At 34.9% G+C, this 20354-nt stretch overlaps 1 protein-coding gene across 1 annotated transcript; it reads right to left on the minus strand.

Annotated features, from left to right (window-relative positions):
• Positions 1–43: 43 nt before the first annotated feature.
• Positions 44–20353, minus strand: LOC113230176 (tyrosine-protein kinase Shark). The gene is made up of 14 exons (XM_026463982.1): positions 20138–20353; positions 19477–19573; positions 19322–19398; positions 18825–19033; positions 14739–14937; positions 14265–14405; positions 13834–13939; positions 13414–13643; positions 11818–11958; positions 8741–9077; positions 7336–7565; positions 4417–4616; positions 3143–3368; positions 44–1651 (listed from the first exon to the last, which is right to left on the minus strand). Exons 1-14 carry the CDS (start codon positions 20171–20173, stop codon positions 1457–1459), a joined length of 2424 nt encoding a protein of 807 aa, XP_026319767.1. The 5' UTR covers positions 20174–20353; the 3' UTR covers positions 44–1456.
• Position 20354: the final 1 nt, after the last annotated feature.

Raw genomic sequence — 20354 nt, forward strand, 5'->3', positions numbered from 1 at the left:
CATAGCTCTATATGTTCTGTCATTTCGTTATATAAAATTTATAATAATGCTAAATCAGACTCATAGAATTTAATATAAATTCTCTGAATGTTAAGGAGATATAATTTGGGTAACTACAGTTTTTGTACATACGAAACACAACCGCGCGGCAATCATATGCTGGCAAATTACTAAATATATGGCATATCTAAGCAATTGTTTGTTTTGTCATAAAAAGTTTATACGAGTTAATAATAGTTATAACAGGCTCTCTTTCATTAAATTCTATTTGTAAATTATTAATGTAAATAAAATAAGGAATGTACGTTTCATATCATGTACGTAGTTTCATTTTCGATAGAGAATATTTAATACATTTTGGCTTATAAAGGAACAATGTACAGAAAATAATACGTAGAAAATACACTCAAGATAAGCTTATAAAAACTTAAAATACATCAAGATATATTAAATTTAATATAAAAAAGCTCAATTCAAAGTCAACGAGTTTAAAAAGTGCTCTATATAAAAATAGTATAAAAGTGGAAATTTATTACACCATTCGAGTTCATTATTTTAGAATCTAAATTTTGTACAATGTACGCAATCAGGCACATAAATGGCATGTCCTTTGTTTCTTACTCACACTTAATAAAACACCAAACTTCTTAAATACTATATTAAATGTCGTTGATTGCGTGATTAATTAACGTATGTCACATTATACGTTATTTCACAAGATAAATACACCTAGAAGCAAATTCGATGTTCGCGACTAAGTTTTTATTTTAACTAAAACAGTGTCCAATTTTAATAAAGCTCAATTTGTTGCCGTAGGGCACTCATCTTTGACGATGTTCACTTGTGACGATGCTCACCTTTATCGTCATACCACTTTTTATCATCTTTTTCTATTATCTGGTCACTTATTTTCAAGAATTTTGATGGTAGTGACGACTGATAGAACAAACATAGGAATAGTGCAGGAAAAGGGAATTCGAAAACGACTCAATATTTAAAAATTAAACGTGGCCAGGAACCAGAAAAGAGGATGATAAAAAGGTGGGATGACGATGAAGGAGGTTAGCATAGTCACATCTTTAGTATTTTTGTATACACTATTGACTATCTTACTTTGTATTCTAGCTCATTTTCGAAAATGAAAAAGACAAAATTGACAGTTATTTCGGTTATGTTCTAGTTAACATTCACTGCCTAATCTCCGTGACAGTTTCTATTATTTCAGTATTCGAGTTTATTATCAATGAAATATGCCACGAAAATTAGTTAAAGAACAGCACTAATCCCGAGAATGACGTATTTATGCAACTAAACTACGTCTTCAAAGTACGTAATATAGACAGACTTAACAATATGTTTCGCAGTCATAGGTAATAACTATAGGTACGTAATTTACTTATATGCGTTTTCGAAATGATCAGTTTTCCAATAAGTTAAACTCACACGTCGTTTAAACTCACTCTTCGTTCTCAAGCGCCAACTGGCTAATGTTGACGTAGTCGGGGTGTTGCGAAAACACATCAACGAGGTTGCTAAACGTCGGTCTATTGTCCGGGTTATATGCCCAGCAGTCTAACATTACTTGGTATATTTCATCTGGACAGTCCTTTGGTCGTTCAAGACGTTTGCCGTTTTCAACTAATTGTATTGCCTGTAAAGAATAATTATGGATAGTAGCAATGCTGCCCTCTTTATCATAACTAACGTAATCAACATTTTTATTCCAAATTGAGTTATTCACAGAGCTCCTTGTGAAAAAGTTCGTCCCGAGAGGTACTGCCACCTTAACTATTTCTGCCGCCATTACTGTGTTCAGGTTTTGAAAGGTAGGGGTGCTGGTGAAATTACAGGCACATGGGACTTGCCAACTTATGTCTCAGGGTGATGAGTGGCGCAGCGGCATTGTCTCTCAAATCTTTGCGATTTAAAGCTCGTGAGTGGCATTGCAACTGTTATATGCAGGCGCTTACCACCAAGCCCACGACTTGTTCATCCCGTCATTTGGTGTTATAGAAAAAAATCTACAACCCCCTATAAGCAGTTTCTTTATAACTCATTTAGTTTCAGTTTTATTGTTAAGCGATAACAGCGTAATTGCCATTTTTCAAGGAAAAAAAAACTAGGTGCCAATATTTCTAAGTTACCAAAATGTAAAAGCGTTAGTTATGACAAGGAGGGCCGCATGGTAGCCCATTGGGAGAACGGCTTCTCAATTGTGAGGTTGACAGTTTGAATCCTTGTGACGCGTTTAAATTCCAAGTTACGTACATTATTTTGTGTTTAGTAGCAATACTAAACATTTACGCTAACGTTGAAGGAAAACATCGTGATGAAATCAACATGTCGAGAAAAGTTCACAACCCATGGATAACTGTGAAGTCTCGGACTATGGCCTAAAGTAGACTCGTGCTTATTGATTGTATTAGATGATGTTGCTTTATGGATTATTCATTTAATGATATGATTTCAGCTGTAAATTTTTTTTAGAGTACGATAAAAATTGTGAAATTTGTGTGGAAACTTAACTATAATAGACGACATCTGATAGTGATTTTATTATAGTTATTATTGGAATCGATAAAGAACAAAGAAGTTTGATGTTGGACCTATCTAATTTGTTCCTCCTCGTATCATATTTTAGAATGTTTATAGCTTCCTAATGTTCCTTCAGCTGTAATAAGCTAATATATTCTCTTATTGGAAGCAATTAATTTACAAAAATAATATAATTTAAAAACATTGGAAGAGATGACACACAATTTTTATATTTAATCTTATCGCCAGGGATTAAAATAATAGGAAGTAAATGCCTTTGTTCCTTCAATGTTCATTTCTGATTATACCTAGACACGACTACACAAGAACAAACATATTTCTGGTAGAGGTGTTTAGTTCTCATAACAAAATTTTCATTCACAACTTTTGTATCTATGGCTCCGTCGTTTTGCGCGACGATTTCGTTTCATTGTCATGGAATTACAAAGTGTAAATCATTGTTTATCATTCCATAACAATAAAACCTTCTTTCATTTTGTAATTCCATTACCATAAAAACTTTGTTATTGAAACTAAAAATCTCACTAAAAATCGGCTCTCAGACTACAAAGTTTTTTTTTAATGTTAGTTAAATCAATATACTGACCTCAATTCCCCTCATATCACCATAAGGCTGAGCACCATAAGAGAACATCTCCCATAGCGTAATGCCGTAGCTCCACACGTCACTCGCGTGACTGAATGTACCATAGTTGTACGACTCCGGCGCATACCATTTGATAGGCCATTTTCCACCGCGGCTAGCTTTATAGTACGAACTGTCTGTAGACAACGCCCGCGATAAACCAAAATCGCTTATTTTAGCTTGATGCCTGTAATAAACAGATTGACTAAATGAAAAACATATACAATTGTACAATCATCCACAGATTGCTACAAAAATACAAATTGTTTAAATAAAGCAGAATCGTTATCGGATAAAATGTACAATACATATAAAGAAAATTATTAAACAAAGAAACTGCAACTTTACAAAGTACATTTTTAAAGATAAATAGTGACCTACTACAGTGTTATAGTATTGTTAATACATTAACAGCTTTCTCGAATTTGTGTTTACAATTGAATACAGTATAACAAACGAACGTTGTTTTACGGTTGAGGGTTACTGATCATGAGACCTATAAAAGTTTGTTCGAAAAAAACAAATATACGCGATTTAGACTCGAAAAAATAGTTTCATTTGCAATGTGTAGCAATCGCGAAAGCCTAAAAACGAATTAATATATCCATTTCTGTAAATTAGCTTAGGACAAGCAGTGGCTATTTAAGGAAAGTAAGCCGACGTAGATGTTACGCTACAAGTGCGGCAAAGCAAGACTTTTTTGTTCAATACCTAACTAGTAAGTTGGATAATAAATTCTTAGGCAAGCCGAGACAAGCTAATGGGGATCCTACTAGATGAACCCTTCATTGTTGAGAAAGATTACAACTTAAAATCCTATTACTATCGTGAAATTTTGGTAAAACTTCAGTTTTTAGGCCCATTAAGGCTCAATTTATATTGCGGTGGAATTCCGCGGAAGATTTTGGCTCGTATCTAGTTTGTACGTTACATTATTGACCATACAGTTCATTATACTATGTACAATGTCGTTGCAAAAATTAGCTTCCATTCCGTTTCGCCACAATATAAATTGAGCCTTACTGAACTTGTAAGACTATAAATATGTAATACTTGAAAGTTATCATTATCAGAGAAAAGGTCAAATAATTTATGGCACAAGCTTCCATAAAACTTGACATCCAATGAATTTTAATAGATTGGTATATTAAGTTTGTTTTAGCTAAACAAATTATATTTATTCAAGAAAATATTGTTTCAAATGTCGGATTGACTGCAATCAATATTGAACTTACCTGCTAGCAAGTAAAATATTCCTAGCTGCCAAATCTCTATGGACGAACCGTCGTCGCTCCAAGTATCGCATACCAGCGGCAACCTGGCAGGCCCAAAGCCGCAGCTCATAGCTTGGTGATGCCTTCTCCGGATGACGTATTAGGTACTCCAGTAGGGATCCCAGAGGCACCAATTCTTGCACCATTGCTAGCGGTGGACCCTGAAATTGAAGTAAATAAATTGTTTTTATACATTTCTTAGTGAAATTCAACTACTAAGTAAAACTCTATACCTATTGTAAGAGGGGTACTTTAAATCTCACATGTTCCGATATCATATCTACAACATTTACATTCATACACCTGTTTACCACTGGGGCAGACAGAGACTACAGGCCTCTACAATACACAGGGTTATTTGCAAAATACTAACAACCTCGCAGGACTAATAAATATACTCATAAATCTTATATTTATTTATTTATAAGACTACATGACTGACATCGTAAACAACAACTTTTGTTCCATTACTTTTTACAAAACAATAAATTTATCAAAAATAACCTTTTACATTTTTGTTGTACTATCAGACATTTTTTAGATCTGTATTTGGCTATTGCCAAATAAATTTATCATTTATTAATGATAAATGATAAATTTATGTGCAGAGATGTAATGTACATATTCATAACAATAGGTTCTCATACCTAGCTGGTTACAGCATGCAAATTTATATTAAATTTAATGTTAATATAAAATAACCGTTAATGACATTAAAATATTGCAACTATCAATTTACATTTTAATTATCTACAACATATTTTTGCGGTCAAAGTAAAGTAAAGTCTTGAACGGAATAAAAGCAACAATTAGACAACCATGCGGTTAACTTTCTTCGGAACATAACACTAGGCATTTCTTGAAATTCAGGCAGTAAGAAATTATAAATTTTTACACACATATGAAAATAGTTACGCTGATACACTTCCTTTTTATTATTAACTGGTACAGTAAGTCTGTCTGGGAACCTTGTGTTGAATGAAGGCTCATGATGCTTGAACAAAGAAGGGTTTTGTTTTACAAAATTACTACTATGTACCTAGTAAGGTCAAACGTGCAAGCGCCCTCCCCGACGACCCCCTACCCCGTGCATTTTGCATCGCACTGGTATTTACGCTAACGCTTTGATTTGTTACAGCACAAAGTTATCATCTTTTAGAGCGAAGTAAAATCTGCTGAATTATTAAGGAACAAAAGTTGTTACTTATGATGTTATCCTGTGAGGTTAATATTTTACAAATAACAGTGTATATAAACGAAATTTTAATATTGCTTGTAGGTGTTTGTAAATAAATATAGAAGGCAGTCTTAACCGAACACTGGAGTTTGATTGACGTTCCCACGTATCCAAACCAAACATGGCGCAGTCGGTACTACCGTGATTTTTTCTTAACGATGAAAAATTTGCAAAATTAATTAATTCAAATATGAAGTGAAGTGTAAACGTACATATTATCTATAAAAGTAACTTGAAATATTGAAAGTGAAAAGAAAAGGTGAAATATTAATGATGGAGTCAGTTTTGCAGCCACCGCGGCCGTTTAATTTTGAAAATAATTTGGTTAACGTAACGTCTGGCAATTTGTGTACCGAGTGGGAAAAATGGAAGAAAGCATTCAATATTTACTTCGAAGCCTGCGAATTATCACAAAAAGATCCAAAAGTACAAATAAATATATTGCTGCACGTAATTGGTGATAAATGTCGCGAAGTATACGAGCAATTCACAGGAGAAGTCAAAAATATTAAAGAACTACTTTTGAAATTCGATAATTTTTTCATACCGAAAAAAAATTTAGCAGTTGAGAGACAAAAATTCTTTAAAAGAGACCAAAAAGAATTGGAATCAATAGAACAATACGCTTTTGAACTTAACAAGATTGCCTCAAAGTGTGAATTTAAAACCCTATGCTACGACCTTGTCTGCAGTAGGTTAATATGCGGAATTCAAGATGTTGCATTATCAGAACGATTACTGAGAGAACCAGAAATAACACTTTCAAAAGCAGTAGAAATTTGTAAATTATCAGAAATGTCGAGAATGCAAGCTATGAATATGAAATCGGAGAATCATCACGTACACGAGTTAACACAATGTAATAACAAGCAGCAGGATCACTTCGACATTCATGCCATCAATCGCCGCCAGCCGATGTCTAGTCGCGGCCGTCCCCCGCGGGTGCACTTTCCGCCGCCGGCACAGGTCACTCGTTATCGTACAAACCGTGAGCGTGAGTCATCACCATCAACGTCGATATTCCGCTCGCAAGTAAACAACAACTCAAGGTCGCAGAAAATGATTAAGAATTGCGGATATTGTGGCAGAACGCATAAGCGAAATGAGTGCCCAGCATACGGTCAACGGTGTAACAAGTGTCAACGTCAAAACCACTTTTCCCGTATGTGTCGGGTGTATACGGTACAGGAGGATTCTTCTGATCAGGCAAGTCGCAAATGTTTTGTTATTGATAGTCATGTTAGTAGTGATTGGGTAGTGAAATTAGATATACGCGGACAAAAGATAATTTTTAAGCTGGATACCGGAGCGGACGTGAATGTTTTGCCAAAGCGATATCTAAAGTTAATTAATATATCGGAAAACGATTTAACCGGGTCTTCAACACGCTTGCAGGGTTATTCTGGCATGGATATTGTGGTACTAGGTGAATGTTACTTAAAAGTTGCACATAAAAACAATCATTATTTTTTAAAATTCATTATAGCCGACGTAGATTCACCTCCCGTATTAAGTAAAAGTTCATGTGAAGAGTTAAAATTGATTAAGAGAATTTTATCTTATATATTTTATTTATTATTGATTAAGGGAACATTTTGCGATATCCGACTATAAGTCCTGTAAAAGTGCATATAGAAGCATACCAAGGAGACTCCAATAAGGCGTACAATGCACCTATGTCGCAACGACATCATAAGTTTTGCTTCAGAAAGGAATTCTCTCTTATTGGTGTCGGTGTGTTGCATGTGAAGCGTTTTAACGGCCACCGGCTGTGACGTCTGCTCTGGAGTATTGTACGTAGCGCGGAGGACTGAACCAAATTCGCCTTCGCCGAGTACTGCTCCCAGGGTTAGTTCGGACATTGGAATGAATTCTGTGAACAGTTAAAGCAATGTGTAAAGGATTGTATGACCGGATTAGGTACTAAAGATGAATGGGCAATGTTTTATTATATAAGTGAATGTGGCTAACTGAAACTTCTCGCAGTGTTTTACGATAACATGATAAACATTATCATATTATAAACTATTGATATTAATTGACTTTTTTAAAGTCACGATAATGAACAGACTTTATTCACTAGTCAGAGTTAACTGGAAAAGATCTTTTCTAGAGATAAGCTCACTTTTGTATACGATTTTATCATGTTTTTGTTAGCAACGCAGAATTATTATTATTGTCGAGTATTGCAGTTCTTTGCTAATTTTGTCAAATTTCATGATCAATACTTAGTGCCATTTTGTTTGGCTACAGTTGTCGCTGGCGACCATGTAAGATATTTCACAATTTTGTGTAGCAAATTGTATAGCGCCCCTAGCGGACACATGGAAAAGTAATATACAGGGCGTCTAACGGCTATGGGACGCGGAGGGAAAGTATTTTAAATGCTGTAGCAATTTCTTGTAATCAATTTGTAGTAATTTTTGTTGCCCATTTGTTTTATTAATCGGAACTGACATTGGCAACAGCCAATGTCAGTTCCGATTAATATTATCAGCTAATATTGATCAAGTACGCCAACGTTTAGGCAGCAGCAAGGTACAGTGGGCATTTTGAAATAGGTTTCAAAATAGCCACTGTTAAGATGGCCATAGCTGTGAGACGCCCTGTATATATATATTTTTATATAATGGCTCTCAATTATTTTGTGCCAACGTCAAAGCAAAAAGAAAACAGACACTAGACGTGAGAAAAATAAAAAAAGAATAAGAAATCGAGTTCTTAGGTTTTCGCGATAGTTTCACATGGGAAATGAAACTATTTTTCCGGATTTAAATCGCGTATATTTCTTTTTTCAAACAAACCGACGTTTCGTGCCCCTTACAGGTCACCACGGGACGTGTAGAGAAATATACGCGATTTAAATCCGGAAAAATAGTTTCTATTTCTAAGAATAAGAAAAATTATCACGAGAGCAGAATACGCGGTCGCTAGCACCGATTATCATAGTATATTTATGATTTCCAGAATGTGTATTCTTATTATGCTAATGGGTAGCTGAAAAGTGTACCTACTATACAAAGCAATAACATTGAAATTACCACTCACCTTGCAGTGTGGAGAGCTGGCCTTCGGAGTTAATAGAAATTTCATTATAATTCTCAGCAAGAGTGACTACGGCACTGTTATTCGCAGGCACTTTGTACGTATCATTGTCATCACCACCTTCGTTATTGTTTAAACTATCATTGTTGAAGTCTGATGAAAATGAGAGGTTTCTTGTTAGGAGTTCAAAGGCGTTGTTATTGGAGAAAGGATGAATTGGAGCTGAGTTAGGAAGTGTCGTGTCTTTGTCGTTGAGGATATCGTGCTTGACTAGAGATAACGTCTGATTCATAGCTGCGCGGCTCGGCGATGGCTTCTTGGTACGAGGCATAGTTGAGAACTGGAAAGTAAGAATTAAGAAACTTGAGTGATGAACATAAAAATACAATTATTCAACCTACTTTCGACAATTGTTGTATTCGCACGCCCGCAAAAGTTTTTGAAGTATTAGATCCTGGCTATTTTCCTCCCCACATTAGCAATGCCAGTCAATATTGCGCACTCAATATACGGTAATGCGGTTAAAGCCCAGAATGCGTTTCATTGCCCTCTGGCACATCTTGAATTAGACCAAAAGGGTTAAGACTATTATAATCCAATTGCAATAAAATTTCCGCTTGTTGCTTTACCGAGGCTCGTAAAAGTTTTTTAAGTTGGTACGACAGCTATTGACCCTTTTTATATAGTAAATAAAATCGTTTTTATCACACTTACTCGTAAATAGTATGATTGCATGGTGGCCAACTAGACTATAATGCCCCAAATAAGACCCTCGGGCCTTTTTTCTTCCCATTACAGCAATGGTCGGTAAGACTTTTAATTTGTAGTACGACATACTTCCTTACACAGGTCAGGTTCGAGTTCAAGCAAGGAGGTTACTTAAGTTCAAAATTAAAACATCCACTTAATATGTTATCTAAACAGAAATAAGAACTGCTTATTTTCTGATTTTAATTATTTTCTGTATAAAAATTTTGCAAACTTTCTTTTTACAGTCCATCACGGTTATATGCGTCTTTGCTTTATATAACATTTTAGTTCGAGTTGTATTATCTATGGAAGAATAGCTAGCAGGTCATCTGTTAATAATGGCTGACATTTTTAATGGAATCCAATAAGTCAATGAATCCAAGAAAGAAATTTACTCCCAGTCTTGGCTGTATGGCGCATTAGTGCCTTTGCCTTTTCCAATGGAAAAAACAGTGCCAAAAAAAATACTTCCCTTTGCAAAATCCATAATTGTTGTGTTGTGAACATTATTTATTCATACAAGAAACAAACATTGTATTTATTTCTTCGCAAATGTGAAACATTGTAGTATCACGGCCGGTAAAAAAATACAAAACTCGAGTTATCTTCTTCTTCTTTTAAATGTTATGGCTCCATCGAAATAATCAATGATTTTGCCAATGTCAAGTAAAAATAACTATGTACGGTAGTTTAATATTATTATAAAAATTATACAAAAAAAATTGGCGGTTGCGCCAATGTCCTGTTAACTCGAGTTATTAAAGCCATCAGTCTTCGATTCACTGACGTTTAATACAGAATGCAGTATTATTACTATATAAAAAGGTTGAGATATAAATAATTTCAACACACCAATAAATAAATATAAAAGCTACTTTACACATAGAGTTTAGTAACAGACACATAGAGTTTAGTAATTGACAACAGTGGTGGGAGATAAAAAAAACTTTAGCTCAGCAAAATGGCAGAGTGTTTCTCAGCGTTAATATTCTGCTACAACCAGCCATGTTAAAAAAAAACTAACACACATTGTTCCAGTTCGAATATTGCCAACAGGTTATTAAATACTGAGCACAAAATGATGAGTTTTGTAAAGCTATTAATATTACACACAGAGCAATATCCACACATGACTACACTACAACACCTACCTCCAAGGTTTACCGAGACAAGAACCAGTTAGAACATTTCTTAAGGAAAGTACGTTGTGAGAAAATATGACTGTTTATTTTAGAAAATATTCAATTGTACTCTTTTATTTTGTCTTATCATGAAGATTATTTAGAAACACGGTACGCTGTGTCTAGGTATTGCATAAACGGCCTTCATAAGATACAAGACAAGAAGTGACAAGACAAATATTTAGTTGAATTTCAGTTATAGTTTTACCAGAAACCTTATGGAAAAAAAATCCTTTGATTGAACTTATCATTAACACGACTCAGAGGCATGACGGCTTGGGTACGATTTCCACCGAGGGTTTGAACCACTAAATTCTTTCGAAATTTGTATTGTTTACTTCACTAATGCATTACTTATTTGAACGGTAAATTAAACCTTGTAACGAAATTTGCATGATGGAGAAGTTTTCGGGAATGTTTATATAATTAGTTTTTGTTGCAATAGAGCTCCTTGTGAATAAGTTCGTTCAGGGAAGTACTGCCACCTTAGATATTTCTGTCGTTAAGCAGTAAAGTGCAAGGAGGCTGGTGAAATTACAGGCACATAGAACTTGTAAACCTATGTCTCAGGGTGACGGGCGTAGTGGCAGGTTCCTCAAATCTTTGCGATTTAAAGCTCCGAGTAGTGTTGCAACTGTTATGAGTAGGCGTATAGCTTACCACCAGAGTACCCCTTATTCGTCCCGTCGCTTGATATCATAATAGTACATTGTGTATTAATAAGTAAAGTAAAAGTAAAATAGTAAGGCGGTAAGTAAGGAATTACGAACGAGACTCTATTAGAAGCCTGAGATCAAAGACTGAACTTTTGGAGTCGAGGTTCGTAATACCTGTACCGCCCGTGAAACATACAATGTTTTTCCATTACACTTGCACGTAACTAGTATGATTGCATGCAAGCCAACTTGACTTTGATGCCCCAAACAAAACTCTGTAATGGCTGTAATGACAAAACGTGTAAGTGTAAAAAAAACTCTTTCATGACTCGTAAAGTCTACATCACGCATGGGTCAGCCTGTTGGCCGTCTCGCCGAAATCCTTTCCTAAGCCGAGCCAGCAGTGAGACATGACATCTAAGACGATAATATTTAACACAGAAGTTACTACTTAATAGTCATCACCATATTCACGATCGAAATGTAAACTTACTTCAGGCAGAGGTGGTTTCGGTCTAGGCGGTACGGCTATGGTGAGGCGCGTGGGCAAGCCGTCGGGTACAGTACCGTAGTGCTCGATCAGTCGCTCTAGAGATTCTAGGTACGGTCCATCGTCTATAAACAGCCAGTCGTTCTGCAAATACATCAGTGACCATAGCGTGAGTTTACAATAGCAGATGACCGCGTAAAATACGTCACAGTTTCGTTTGGCTAAATTTGTTAAATTCGCGCCTCTAGCGGTCAGAAGAAGAACTATACACGATAACTATCACACTGTATACTCATGTTGCCCTCCTTGTCATAACCTAGTTACATCGAGTACATAACCAGAAATGGAGACGAAATAAGAGCCATCCATCTCTGGCAACTCATCAGATAAATGGGCCTTATATGACTTTTAAATATCAACTCTTGTTTGCGCTGAAATCACAAATTAGAAAACTGAAATAGTACAGCACCAATAATTGCCCTGTGTGTATATCTCCGTATATTCCAAAAATATTCTGCATTTATTGTAATAAATATAATATCCCTAACAATGGGGACTTTTCCTTTCGGTAGTGTGGGAAAAACACCAAAACATCTAATTAAATATGTGATTTTGCAATTTTCGTCCATTATAGATAAGCTCAAGTTAAACTGGTCGTTTTGAAGTGAAACAATGGACGACACCCGTCAATTGTTTCGAATTCGGGCTGGCCAATCGGAGCGCAGTTATATAGTACTCGATGCCTAGTTATGACAACGAGGGCAAGTTAAAGGTTTGTTTGCCAGGTAAATGTCAACTTATTTTGCTTATGAATAAAACTCAAAATTAAAAAAACGATTATAGAGGTTTGTAGACCCCGTTTCACTGATCCCGGATATACGTTAATAACTCTATTTCGTTAAAAATATCGATTACGTTAGTTAAGGAGGTTAGGATGGTAGATACCCAGTAAGTACCTTTATCACGAATTTACGGTATAGAAATTTCTTTTAAAATTTTTAATTAGTCTTGTGACCGCAAGAGGCGCTGTTCAATTTGTCACACAAAACTACCCAGTGTTCTTGCGGTAGCTAGCAACTAAATAAAAATAAAAATGAAGTGGCGTTTCTTGGATACATAGTTATAGTTTTTCTTTCAATAAACGAATCTCTTTTACGTGACTAATGGCGTAGTTTACAATTTTGACACAAATTAATCAATTATGTTATAACATAAGTCATAAAATTCTGAACCGAAGTAAATATATTTACACATCCGGTATAACAAAGACATAATTGTGTATTGTAGAAGTTTGCATGACCGATTGAAGTAACTGTCCATTTCAATTTTGTTTTTTGCCACAACGTCTCTCTCGAGATATATTATGAATGTTACAGTCTTTGTTTTCCTAGTAAATTTACTTTAGGTTAGTTATGCTATAATTATCTTATTAAATGCACAATTAAGAAAATAACTTGTAGTAAAAAAATCATTATTAACATGCTTGAAAATGAAAAAGTTATTCCCTTTTATAGTTTCTGGCAAGAAATTACAAATTTTAAGTTAAAGTAGTATTCATTGCTGGTGTAGATTTGTTTTTTGTTAGATAACGTATCTTACCTCTTTTCTAATAATGTAGTTATAAGGATTATTTTCACTGAGCATGGTGAGCACATACGCGCCAGTATGTCTTTCGCTATATCTTACAAGGAAGACGCCTTCCGTGGCTTTGTCTTGCAAGTTGTGATGTTTGCAGTACTCCTGTAAGATCTTCACTGCTTCATCGCGGTTTAGTGTCCCGTGGTACCATTGGCTTTTTGACGTTTTCGGCGTTTCGGGTTTGTGATTCTCTGAATCAAAAAACTTATGTAATAATTTTTTTAAGATAGTGCGATTGTTTATTTGTGTGTATCTTGGCAGTGAAGCGTTGAAAAAAAAAAGACTGTCAAGTTAAAAGCCAAAGAAAATAAAACTGCAAAAATAACAATAATTTACTCGAGTATAATTCTTAATATAATGAACTCAAGTTCTCATACTTACTGAGTAACAGATAGCACTCTGTGTGACCGTAGTGTTTGGCAAGATCAGCGGGAGTGTCTTGCGCCAACGTCCTTGGATGGGCAGGCGCCTTTAACTTTAATAATACCTGCAGAAAACCAATCTAGGGGTACTACTCTACTCCTGATAACTTTCGTGGCAATATTATCTGTAGGTGAGATGGTAAAGGACCTCAGTCCATATTTTGGAATTTAGATGTTTTTTTACAAATCACGTAATGGTTAAAGACATTAAGTCCTATCGTCGTTGGTTTTTATTTAACATATTTTATTTGACCTTAAGATTGACTTCATTCTCTTAAATGCTCTTCGTAAAAATTATTATTTGGCACTAAAGCTTCTTTACCTTTCGCCTACAGAAGTTGATTTGGCGCTTCGCATAAAGAGGCAGTGAAAAAAAAATGCGTGAATTACCTTAATACAGTCCATGTGTCCCCTCTGTGCTGCATCATGCAGTGGCACTTTGCCGCTGGGCGCATGCCGCATCTGATAGTTTGCTTGGCCTTTCGTAATCAGGAGCTCTGTTGTGCTTGGCAAATTGTTCTGACATGTATACTGCGAGAACATAAATGTTATAATTATTAATATAAAGTTCGAACGCCAAGAAAAATTCCATCGTTCCGGTTGGGTTCGAATCCAGCTGGATCGATGGAATTTTTCTTAGAGTTCGATATAGCATATATTCAAGTTTATTACAAAATTTAATAAGCGTTTTGGTGAAGGAAAAAATCGTGATGAAACCTGCACGTCAAAGGTTTCCAACCCTCGGAAAACGTGTAAGTCCCAAGCGAGTTATTGGGACAGCGTGGCGGACAATGGCCAAAACCCTCATCTGAGAGGAAACCCGTGCAGCAGTGGGGCGTATAAATGGGGTGATGATGAACTTACATGCAAAGGCGTGAAGCCAAAAGAATCCCGCACGTTAATAGTGGCCCCGCTCTCGATAAGTTTCTCGAGAATCTTATCGCGGCCGGAGCGAGCGGCGATGTGAACCGCCGTCTGGCCATCTTGATTCTTCGCGTCGCGGTTACGGTACCCGCATGCTAGCAACTGGGAAACCACGTTCACGTCACCAGCTTCTGTCGCTCTGAAAAGAAAAATAAAATACAATACACCGCACGTTGACACCAATACAGTCACAAAACGATAGTCAACTCTCGTTTCTGAAAAAGATTTTAAATTTGAAAACGATATTTTAGGGACAGTATTGATTTCTCTGATAATTGCTCTGGCACATCAGTCTATAATTCAATAACAAATATTTACTTATTATTTCTATTATGTTTAATACCTAAGCCTAACATAAAAATAAAAGAATTTTATTGGGACATGCACCCTTAGACATCTTACCCAGAAGTTTGGCAATATTTCCCTTCTGGAAAGTTAAACTCATTTCTTTCACAGACTAAAACTTTCAAAGATTTATCGCAGATGGCGCTACGGCAAAAAGTCGTTAAAAAAAAGAAAAATTCGTAAGGTCGGCTGGTTCGTTCCGAAGCTCTGTAGGGACAACGTCAGGCACGGTATGCTGAAGGCACTGGTTCGAATCCTGCCGGATCGAAGGAATTTTTCTTAGTGTTCGATCTATGTATTAATAATTTTACTAAACTCATTATTTAGCAGAAGTAGCTACTAGCTCCTAAGGGAATCAGTTTTCATCACAATAGCCATAGAGCTACCACCGGCTGAGAGGTCGGCCGTGAATTTATCATAAAAAGATGGTTAACACACCTAGGTAATTTAAAATAGTAATAAAATAAAAAATGTTACTCTTCTAGTCGAGTCGTAATTATGAGTCATAAAATATAATAATGAGTCAAGTTTGCCAAACACAGATGGTGCTATATCTACCGAAACGATGATATTGTCAGACAAAACATTCTCAGCGTATGACTAATAAGTAATAACTCAAGTCCCACTTGAAATAAAATAGTACTTGTATTTAATAAGCATCGATCACTTAATGAGTTTTTCTATAATACGAATGCTATGAAATATCAATTCGATAAATGTTTTATTAATTATTATAATTATTTTGATATCAAGAAACGAGTGTCAAATCACAGATTTAAAAACATACTATATGCATTAGAATGTCTATGCATAGTTGAAGTTTCGAAAATTGTTACCCGTATATTTATTACGAAAGATAAGTTAAAAAAAACATATTTAACAGCCTATTACAGTCCACTGCTCGACATTAGCTTCCCCCTAATGTGCGCCATTTTGTGTTATGTCATTCATAAAAAAAAATTGCTTGAAACTTGTTACAAAAACGCTTTGTATTGCAAGCAACAACGACTTAAAAGTTACAACAAAATCAATAATAAGCGACGAACTCACTACATTTTTATTTTAACGTATAAAGGCAAGAGAATATAATTAAAAACGCAAGTAAATCTATGGTACAGTTAATTTCTTAATTAACAGCGCACTTTATTTAGTTTAATGTGAACAATAACATAATTGAATAACATCTTTGAGATTATAAAACAATCGTGCCATTGTGCGTTTTGTCAAACGTTATTTAATTATTGACTTTCAAAACCCTTTGCTAAGAGGAGGCCCATGCTCGACAGTACCAGTACAGATTCAAAATTTCTCACATTTAACAATACTGACTATACCTATAATACTAACGAAGGACTGTCTCCAAAGAACTCATATTTTTTACCATTCCATACCCCATAGTCAGATTACAGTTTGTATAAGAATTCATACATATAAAATTCCACACACAAGTAAACGAGGAACTCAGCTTCAAAGCTTCTCAAATTATTCACATATGAAATTGTAAATGAGTTGAACATATAAATGTTAATCCACTGACCACATGTTATGTTTGTTACATTTGGTATTCCAATCAATTGCTTACATCTAAGTCATCAAACATGAGAACAATTCCATAATTGATGTGTATCTAAGAGTAATATAACATTTACAACGGATGACAATGTAATGTAATCATATATATGGTCAAGACTGTCCCTCGAGATATTTATTGAATAAACATATTGAACAAAGCAATGGCAGGAAATCGTCAATAAACTTCAGTGTCGTATTACAGCAAACTATATACGCGTATTGAAACTGCTAACAGTGCAGTGTGGAAATGAAGTGTGGTGAATGAACTTGTTAACAAATATTATTTATGTGTCTATGAGTAACACTTGATAAAGAACCTTTAAGGAACTAAAGAACACATACATAACTACATATTAAATTGGGAACCTAATAAGTATGATAATTTGCACACTATTTAGTCATTCTTTGAATACCTAATTAGCGAAGATAGTACTTAACATTACAATGATAACCTTTATTACCCAAGTTCCTAGTTTAATGATATCATATAGTTGATCATGTAAAAACTAGTGGCCCAATATTGTTGATTGAAACAACAAAACACAAAGGAAAAATTAAGGGCAATTTGTGCAGCACTCATCTTAATAGAACTTCCTTCTTCATAGCGATAGTTTCTATTATTGGTCAGCATAGCATGAATCCCTTTAATTAGTAAATTAAATATTTTCAAGAAGCGACCATCCACAGGAAACGAAATTACTTAATACTATTGTACATAAGATAATAAATAAATATTAAATAAAAAGAAAATGTAAGATTGACAGAAGTTGTAACAACTTAAATGCTCTTTATTAAGATGAAAAGAAATTCATTAAGGTTTTAATGTAATTTACTTAAAATAGCATAACATAGTTCAAATAAATGTAAACATTATTCAATTATATAAATGTAAATTAAAGTGTAATATAAAAACATTACACTTCACACTTTCCACCTAAATAGATGTATGCCTCAAATAATCTCTATTTGTTGATAAAATTTTAAGGTTAATCATTCAATAATATATTTATGCAGGTGGGTTAATTTACACAAGTCTGGATAGAGCTATTTGCATAATTACATCTGGTTACCCTTTAAAGTAGCAGATGGTGTGGCTGGCCTAGTTAAGCTTAGAAGTTCTTACATATCAAAGAGGTTTGAAGAAGAAAGTATCAAAAAGAGCACAGGTTCCCAATTGGTTTGTCTCAAATGCCTTTTAGTATGTGTATGTGGAGTGACTATCTGTGACAGGTTGCTGGCATAGGATACAACAAGATGCAACCAGGCATATTGGGGGAGGCCAATAATGGACTGCAATAGGCAGATGATGATAATGAAGTGTCTTTCACACAACATAATTGTCATACCCATACATTGTGAAGGAACAAAATACTTTAATTTCTAGTCTAACTAGTTGTTCTCCTTAAGATAAGTCTTGTGTATCAAACTGCATCCATGGCCGAATGGTTACCATGCAAGTTTGCCATGCAGAGGTCCCAGGTACGATTCCCGGGCTGGGAGACATATTTGTATGGCCTATATTTATATATATTCTCTCGTGTGTTTGGGTGTAATTTGTGGTTGTCCAAGTGTCCATGGCACCTGCGGCACAGGGTTTCCCTAATGCGAGGCTATGTTGAGTGTGTGCATTACTATAATATATATTATTATTTATTTATTTGGTTATAGACAAGCAGCTTTCGCTGGTATGTCTACATCACACAGTGTTGAAATTTATATCGTTTGTTTTAGTTCACTTTTTAGCACTAATTCCCTCTTTTGTAGCCAGTAGTATTATTACTGTTATCTTGTCGATCTCGGTGGCCTAATGGTTTACATTGTTTATACTGGATGCAATAGATGAATACCTCCATCTTGGGTTCAATTTCCAGTAGGGATGGGAAATAATAAACTTTTTTAAATTGGTTTTGGTCTGGGAAGTGCCCCAGAGTAAATTCTATTGCTCTGGTACTTGCAATACAAGGATTCCCTAGTTTGAGACCAGGCGTGGTCATCTAGCATATTTTATTATTATTATATAGGGATATAATGTACCATTAACATCACTTCTGTCGTTCAGGTAAGAAAATTGAAGCTGTTTTAATCTAATATTATCATATCACAACTCACCGGTGCAACAAGTTAGTCGTCCCTTGTGTTCGTGATTCATGTGGTGGCGGAGAGCCTTTACAAATCACAGCAAGACGTGTCACTAGCCCATTAGAGTCTCCACGATAGTGCTGGATCAGTGTGTCAAGACCATGGACTGTGGTGTGCTCTTCAATTGAAAAGAATGCATCTTCACCATGCCGGCGTATTTGGTAGTGTACCACCTCACCCTAAAGAATTTAAGAAGTGAAATAGTGAGTGTTATAATTGCCATTATTTGTAAAAATATTCAAGTCATAATGTTATTTATGTAAATTTTTCAATATAAATAAAATTGATGTTCCATCCATTGTTATTATTCTAATTTATAATCTGATTTATGATAAATTGCGTACAACCGTTATGTGAGACTAGAGTGCATTGTAAAGGTGCTACATTGCAAAGAAAACTGAAAAATCAAGGTCTTTTCATAACCTATGTATAAGGATATAAATAAGCTGTTTACTAAGATTAATTACCTGAAATAGCACAGATAGAACATAGTCCCCAGGTGAGGTATTGCTCTCCCGAACCAGGAAAACACCATCCTCGCCCTCTAAAAACAAAAAAAAAACAAGTGACAATCTAAGATTATTCTAACAATAACAAAAGAGTACCACAATCAATCACCCACCTTCTTTTAAGAGGTTCTCAGCAGCTTCTCGTGATATTTTCCCATGGAACCAGTTTACGTTATCCTCTCTATTCATCCTCAACAAAAAAGAATTGGTCTGAAAAGTTAATTGGAAACTTATTCAACAAGTATCTCAGCATAGATGACCAAAAGTTTTCGTACGGCTTTCATTTCATATTACGAAAACAATCATAAGGGTTTTCACTGACTCTTCACGAAAAATACACAATTTAACGTCTAGCCAGTATCATGAAATGTGAATTTTCAATTATATTTATTGGAATTCCAGTAATTTTTTGAGATTTTTATGCGTAATCAAACTTTCAACGGGTATTGTTTACTCTTTCATTCTATGTTCTATTTCGTTCTAACTCGTGGCATATATGAACGAATACCCACACTGCTTGTTATTATAGCTATTACACGTTCTTTCTCGCTTTTAGAATATGAATTTACCACGTACAAAAAAGAGATAACAGGAAAATGTAGAGAAACTCTAAGATTTAGTCGCATAATACAGTAAACGTCAAATAATACAATAGTCAAATACGAAACTGATAAGATTTTTGGGATGACTCATACACTAAATCTGATTTATATAAATAACAAAAAAATAATTATTAATTTAAATAGAAAATAATATTTATATAATACACCTTACCTTAATTAATATGAATGACGTCATGGTTGTTATCATGATATCCAACTCTACAAACACAAAAATATTTACAATTGTTCAAAAGTGTCGAAATAAAATTTTCATGCGTTTTCTGCAGATACACATTTTTGTTTTGATTTTATTATGCTATTGTTGAGCACTATAAGTCGGATTAAAGTGGCGGTGAACGGAGCGAGTCTAGCGCGCAACCGGCAGACAG

The sequence above is a fragment of the Hyposmocoma kahamanoa genome, unplaced genomic scaffold, assembly GCF_003589595.1.
Source record: "Hyposmocoma kahamanoa isolate Upper Pololo Valley unplaced genomic scaffold, ASM358959v1 63, whole genome shotgun sequence".
Taxonomy (NCBI): domain Eukaryota; kingdom Metazoa; phylum Arthropoda; class Insecta; order Lepidoptera; family Cosmopterigidae; genus Hyposmocoma; species Hyposmocoma kahamanoa.